We start from the raw sequence: 7,251 nt of genomic DNA, 5'->3' as shown, positions 1-7,251 counted from the left end.
GGTGATGCTGAGGAGTGACACTGCAGGGTGAGGGTGATGCTGAGGAGTGACACTGCAGGGTGAGGGTGATGCTGAGGAGTGACACTGCAGGGTGATGGTGATGCTGAGGAGTGACACTGCAGGGTGATGCTGAGGAGTGACACTGCAGGGTGAGGGTGATGCTGAGGAGTGACACTGCAGGTTGATGCTGAGGAGTGACACTGTAGGGTGAGGCTGAGGCTGAGGAGTGACACTGCAGGGTGAGGGTGAGGCTGAGGAGTGACACTGCAGTGTGAGGGTGATCCTGAGGAGTGACACTGCAGGGTGAGGGTGATCCTGAGGAGAAACATTAACCTGAATCTCCAAACCTATGGCCAAGCATCATCCTCTTCCTCTCGTGTCCCCTCTGCACAGGTATCAGCCCCTTAGAAATCTAAAATCACTGATTCCACAGCACTCTCCCCTCCCACCTCCTGGCCATCACAGGTCCCACCAACTCTATCTTCAAAAGCAATGGCCTTGTCCCTGCTGTTTGAACCCCGCCAAGCCAGACCTTCATGTCTCAGCAGAAACACAGACTCTGGGTGGGCAGGTGCACAATGCACTCGCCGGGCACAGTCTGTTGTCCAAGTGCAGTAAGAATCATCGTTTACCTCAAAAGAAAACAGAACCCTGCGTCCTGTGCTACTCTCCCGAGAGCACCGCCCTGTAGCCTCTGACTCACCTCTCCCCTTAGCCCACCCACATCCTGCTCCCTCCATAGAACGTCTTCCCATGTGACAGGGAAGTTGTCAGACAGGACATCACCCAGCCCAGAACGTCAGCAGTTCTGCAGAGAAACTCCATGTGGAAGGATAACCCCATCCCACACTACCTTCTTCAGAACTGCAGAATTCTTTTTTATTCTCCAAGATCCCCCACACATGTCACCTCCTGAGACTTTCTGTGGACATACATAAACTGGTCTTCCCATTCAAAGCCCTCCCTCACCTCCATCGCAGACAGCAGGCCTCACTGTCTGTGCATCATTTCCTTTGCCCATTTCTGTCTCCTCTGACAGCGCATCTGCTCAGTGCAGAGAAACACCTGTCTGGTGGCCCCCAGGATCTCCAGCCCCTTAGCAATAATAGGAGCCTGAGGCAAATGGCACACAGACAGCCAATTAGTATGTGTGGTGTAAGCGAGCTGCTAAGGAGGCATTCCGACCACCAAGATCAATACCGTCAATAGCTGACATATTGGTATTGAGGTATTGGTATTGACAGTATGTCAATAGCTGACATAACAGCTGTTCAGAAATGAGCAGCACACACCTCCAGCCACTCGGACCACACAGCCCAGGTCTGCACGCTGGAATCAGGAGTCAACTATCAGTAATGTTAGTTGTCTGAGGATGATGTGATCTCAGGTGATTCTAACTTCTCTTTTCACTTCTTTCTTGCATCTAATCTTTCTGCTCCATCCCTATGACTCAAAGTCCTCCTCCCCAGATGCTATTCTGACTGCTGGGAATGGCCTCCTATAGCCCATCAACCACACCATCCCCAGGACACCTCCCTGACCCCTGCATGAGGCTGCAGATGGGCAGTGCAGCCATCAGAAGGGTGGGGAAGGCAAGGAGCAAGGGTGACCAGCCCCTGGGGCTGCTGGGCTGCCGGGTGCTACCTCCTTTCTCAGGTGAGTCTGGGTATGGCTAGAGCGTCCATAGCACAGGCTGTGCAGCACCAGCACCAGCAAGGTCATGGCACCTCCCACCCCCAGACCACAGCTTCCCCAGCTAGCACCTGGGCTAGTACCTGGGCAAACAGGTACTCCAGAGAGCTGGCGTCCAGCAGTGGGGTTGCATCAGGGGCCTTCTTCTTCTCGTAGCCATTCTTCTGTTTCCTGGGAGAGTGTCGCCACACTGACTGCTCACTATCGTTGGTGCCATGCCAGTTGGTGAAGTAGAACCTGAGAGATGGGGAAGGTAAAGCTGTTGTGGAAAGGGGGCCTTGGTGTGTGGGGCTCATTGAGGGTGGTCAGTGCAGGCCAGAACCTCCAAGAGGCCAGCGAGGAAAGGCTCAGTCCCCTGCCCATCCTGCTGCCCCTTGCCCCTCCCCTCGTAGCTTCCCTCTCTCCTATCCCCCTCTCCCTCCACCCTGAAGCACCCCCACTGCCCTCAGGCCCTTCTTCCATTCCCACAAGCACCCTGGGAGGAGACCCCAACTCTTCTGTGACGCAGCCACCCAACTGCTCCCCCCTTTCCACCCTAGACAAGAGGGGCTTCTGACAGACCCACAGCCACACACTCACACAGCCAGCTGCACTGTGGAGACTAAGACCTATTCTATTCTTCTGAACATTCCTGAAACCTGGTTTCATCATACGATCAATATGGCAGTGTTTCCTGCTGCCTGGCTGCTGTCATTAACTGATGACAGATCTCACAGGGGAAACAGGGCTTTAGAAAAGAGCTCTCTGAGCACTCTGAGCACAGCAGGAGACGCTCAGGAGGCTCATGCACGTTTCCCTACAACCCTGGCAGCAATTGCACAGGGCAGAAACAACTGGAACTCCCCGAAGCGGGGTGCCCTCCACACGGCTGCAGCTGACCCTCCAACAGCACAGGCTTGGATGGTACATGTCACTAACATTTGGGATTTTTTCAACATATACATTGGAAAAATTTTGGAGATTTGCAAAAACTCACAGAAAAACTATGTAGCCTAGATACACCAAAAAAATTAAAAAGACGTTAGGCATATCACGAATGCACAGAACAAGTGTAGGCCTCATCCTGCCCTGGTGAGCCAGGCATTGATGCCATCGATGAGGTCTCTACCAATAGCAGGTGACAGCAGCTACGCATGAGGTCAAAGGCTGTGTGGGGCTAGTGTCCCTGAAGCCTGAATTGTTTGACAGTCAACTAAACTGTCCTCTGGCCATGTGAGGGAAGCACAAGCCCTGAAATGTGGGTAACTGATCATACTGCTGGCCAGGCCAGCTGCAGGCAGCAGACACGGCTGGAGCCTGGGTCCCCCATGACATGCCACAAACTGCTAAGCAAACAGCCAAGTTGTGGAGAAGCCTTGCCCTCCAACAAGGAGCCGCTGTGGAACTAAGACATCTGTCTCTGCAGACACGCCAGGCCCTGGGATGCAGTGGGTCCTTCTGCCCAGCTCAAGGGTGGGTCGGTGACATCTAACAACTTGTCAGCAACACACATGGGCATGTGCCAGAAGCAGAGCTGTACGGTGACCTTCACGGTCCCAGATGCTTCTCCCTTCCTCCATAAAAACATGTTAAAAGCCCTAATTTACAATTGCATTGGCATAAAGGTGAATGTAATAGAGCATGGATTACATTCTCTTTTTCCTATTTTAAGTGAAATTAAAACATCCTGTAGGTCCCTAGGCACCAAGCCAAAGGATAAGTTTTCCCTGGACACGCAAGAATCTATGTGAAGAGCCAGGGAGGGAGAGGCTGCCCTCTGCTGCCAGGGGAGGTGACGGGGAGGGAAGTTGAGATCAGAATAAATCAATGCCAGGATCATACAGCTCAGCCAGAGATGAGTGCAGGAAGCAGGACTCACACGGAAGGAGACCCCAGGGATGAAGGGCCAGAGACATGCGGGTGCCAGGGTGGCACCTTGAGCCTTTGCAGGCAGGTTCCTTCTCACCAAGGGGTCTCCAGCACATGTGCATGCCTGGCACCAAGTACTCACCTGACAGAGAAACAAGAGAGAGACAGACTGGAGGAGGAGAGACTGGAATAGACTGGAAGGGGAGGTCAAGACACAAGTTGCTGTAAAGGTAGAAATTGCCCCCTGATGACATTCTTGGCTCTGTGCAGCTCCTCTTCCCTGAACCAATACAAGTGACTGAGAATTAGACCGTGGGCTTTGCAGTCTCTCCCACAAATGCCACATCGGGTCTCCATGCAGGTGAGAGGGCATCACAGAGAGGCCCACGCTGCAGCTGACACAGAGCCTGGCATCTGTGCTATCCCCAAACAAGGGCAGAGCAGAGCACCCAGGAGAGCTCATCCAGGGTCCTCCCTCACCAACAAGCAGGAATAAGGACCCACCCTGCTAGCGACAGAGGTGCAAAGCTGAGCACCAGAGAGCTGCTACTGAGGTCAGTCCTGCTAAAGGTGGAAGAGGCAGTGACACAGGTTTCCTGAGACAGGAAAAAGGATCCCAAAGATGGAGGGTGCAACCAAGAGAGAGGCAGGGATGGCAGGTGTCCCCAGCAGGGAGAGAGGTGGGGATGGCAGGTGTCCCCAGCAGATAGAGACAGAGGCGGGGATGGCAGGTGTCCCCAGCAGAGAGAGAGAGAGGTGGGGATGGCAGGTGTCCCCAGCAGAGAGAGGTGGGGATGGCAGGTGTCCCCAGCAGAGAGAGAGAGAGGCGGGAATGGCAGGTGTCCCCAGCAGAGAGAGAGAGGCGGGGATGGCAGGTTTCCCCAGCAGAGAGAGAGAGAGGTGGGGATGGCAGATGTCTCCAGCAGAGAGAGAGAGGCGGGGATGGCAGGTGTCCCCAGCAGAGAGAGAGAGAGGTGGGGATGGCAGGTGTCCCCAGAAGAGAGAGAGAGGCAGGGATGGTAGATATCCCTAGTGCCCCCATGCTGTGGCCTTCTTTGCCCACACCCTGCTGAGTCCCCATGAGAGATGGTCCTCAGACCTAGTAGGGCCAAGTCTCCCCCTCCCCCGTGCTCCTTCTGGGCAGAACACAGTCTCCATCAGGGCTGAACAAGGACAGTGGTCTGCTCTCTGGAAGCTGTGGGATTTGCTTTGACTTAGAAGCCTTTTGGTCAGATCTTCAGACAGGATGAGGCTGAGGGGATCAAACAGCCTGTCAGCTTCTCCACATAATAAAACAGCTAGAGATGGACAGAAGGCTGCATCTCCACATACCACCCACAGCCAAGGGCTGACAGCTTTGTATTTGGTAAGATGTCAAAAATAAAGACAAAGCATTACATCAGTGACTACCAAAAGCAATACCCTCCTAACTGAAAACTAGAAGGTATATAAGAGACAGAAATTCCATGCTCCTTTTTAAAATTACTTATCAAAGTGCTCATGAAACTTAACACACTCAAATTCCTCACGTTGTAACATGCCAATGGGGAAAATTTTAACATCATAAATAAATGTAGTATGACAGCTTCCCACAGTGCCCTTCAGAGTGACGTGGAGGAGCACAGCAGGAAGGAAGGGGAAAGGCAGAAACAGGCCTCTCCTGAGAGAGGCACATGCAGAAACTGTGCCGTAACACCAGTGCTGCGCACTCTAAGTTCACCTGCGCATGTTGGACACATGAATTCTTTTTAGGTTCCTGAAGAACTTTTTGAATGAATAGTGAAATTTATTAGGTTGAAAAAGCAAGACATTTTTTTTTCCTGAGAAAGGAATAAAGAATGTGATTGTCTAACAAGGAAGCAGGGAGGAGGGAGGGGCAAGGGTGGGGGGCGTCACAGTGTATGGCACACCTCTTAGGGGAGGGACTTTATCTGACAAACGCAATCAGTGGAACCTAATTCTCTGTACCCCCAATGAATCCCAAACAATAAAAAAACCTACAAACTCAAAGATTAAAATTTAAAAAAAGACAAAAAAAAAAAAGAATATGATTGTCTTATATGAGATATACTGTGAAACAGTAACTATCAATAGTATAATCTAGACTCACAAAACCACAGTTGAAATATAAGATATTTCTCAAAACAGAGCTGGGATCCCATGGAAATAATCACCAACATTTATTTTCATATTACACCTTCTTTTAGTGGTTGAGATTATGAGGTTTCAAAATGTTTGTAGTTTGCTGTCATGCAAATGTTTCAACTCAGGGTTGTATTTTCCCCAAGTTCAAAGACTCTGTGGTAACAAAGCAGTGCCCCATTAAGGCCCACATCAGATGCTAGGAGCCTCAGGGAGGCAGCCCAGCGCTTCCCAGCAAACACCAGAAATGAGGAGTGAGATGTTCACAAGGCCCACAGGGAGTTCTAGTGCTAACAGGACGGGACTGCAGACTAACTTGCTCTCAGTTCTGGGCATCAGTTTTCCTATGAAACAACAAAGGAGTTGAAATAGGTAAACTTGGGTCTCTTCCAAATCCCAACCATTGCCATTCTAGACTCAGTAGAGGTTAGGACCCTGGAGGAAGAGAGGACTCAGAAGCACACCCTGCCAACTTCAAGCCTTTCCCCTACCCCAGCCACAGAAAGCAAGATTGCACTTTGCAAAGACAGTGAGAGGCTCAGCCAGGTAGGTGAGCATTTCCCTAAATCTGGGGTATGTGATCCACGTGGCACACACAAGCTGAGGCCTTGGACAAGTACACAAAGAGAGAAGGTCGGCCTCAGGGGATTATAGAAGTGTCAGATGTGATCCCATCACTCTGGAATGCTGATAACTCCACCAACACCCCCCTCCCCACAAATAGCAGCTTTACACCATGAAGAGCCTCTGGGATTCCAGATGGCAGCATCGGAGGTCATCTGCTGATTTAATCACATCTGTGTAAGTTAAGGCACTTTTCAGAAAGGACCTAACCTATTAGTAAGCTCCACTTAAACACAGGTTAACTTGTGCCTCACTAGTGTCCAACTAACAAACTTTCCTAACTAGTTCCTGAACAGACATGCTTACAAACTCAGCAGACTGCAGCTACTGAAGTGCCAGCCCCGTCACCCTAGGAACCACTGCGACACCAGCAAAGTCTGCACTGTGGAAAAAGGCAAGTTCCCATCAGGAGAAAAACTCCAGCTCTGCGGTCAGAAGTCCTGGGAACAGTCAGAACATCCACTCCTTGAGAGCAAGACCTACTAGAATTTAATACTTCAGGTAGTGTTTCTCAAGCTTTTCAGTAGCAACTCTTAGTAAATAATATATTTTATATCATGACCTCGTATATATTTATGACATATGTCAAAAGGTAAAAAAAACAGTATTCTTTGGATATCTGCATACGCTGATGCTATGCATTCTCTATTTCTCTGTCTGTTTTCTAAATTCTGGTCACAACTCACTAAATTAATTTATAACCATGACTCACCATTGAAAGCTCTGCTGTAGGATACCAATTCTATTTAAAACCCCCCTGCATTGTAAGGATTTCTTTCTAAAATGTGGCAGAGGAGTGTGATCAATCTCATCTTGAACTGTCCCCCAAATACTGAGGACATCCTTCCTCACTCAATGCAAATACAAAAGCTACAAATTACAGAAATGACTACAATACTTCTTGGTAAGTGACTCAGGCCCCAGGCTAACTGTGGCACCTCCTGG

The 7,251-nt window shown here is 50.3% G+C and overlaps 1 protein-coding gene across 3 annotated transcripts in view; it reads right to left on the bottom strand.

Moving 5' to 3' along the window:
* Positions 1 to 7,251, bottom strand: part of JAK1 (Janus kinase 1) — a 121,408-nt gene that overhangs the window by 35,969 nt on the left and 78,188 nt on the right. For all 3 annotated transcript variants that reach the window (XM_003784247.3, XM_023509930.1, XM_023509929.1), the window contains exon 5: positions 1,776 to 1,929. In XM_003784247.3, the coding sequence (XP_003784295.1) occupies positions 1,776 to 1,929 (154 nt within the window). The remainder of the gene's footprint in view (positions 1 to 1,775; positions 1,930 to 7,251) is intronic.

Source organism: Otolemur garnettii, unplaced genomic scaffold, assembly GCF_000181295.1.
Source record: "Otolemur garnettii isolate 467f Iridium unplaced genomic scaffold, OtoGar3 scaffold00010, whole genome shotgun sequence".
NCBI lineage: Eukaryota > Metazoa > Chordata > Mammalia > Primates > Galagidae > Otolemur > Otolemur garnettii.
This window is presented reverse-complemented; position numbering and strand designations above follow the sequence as displayed.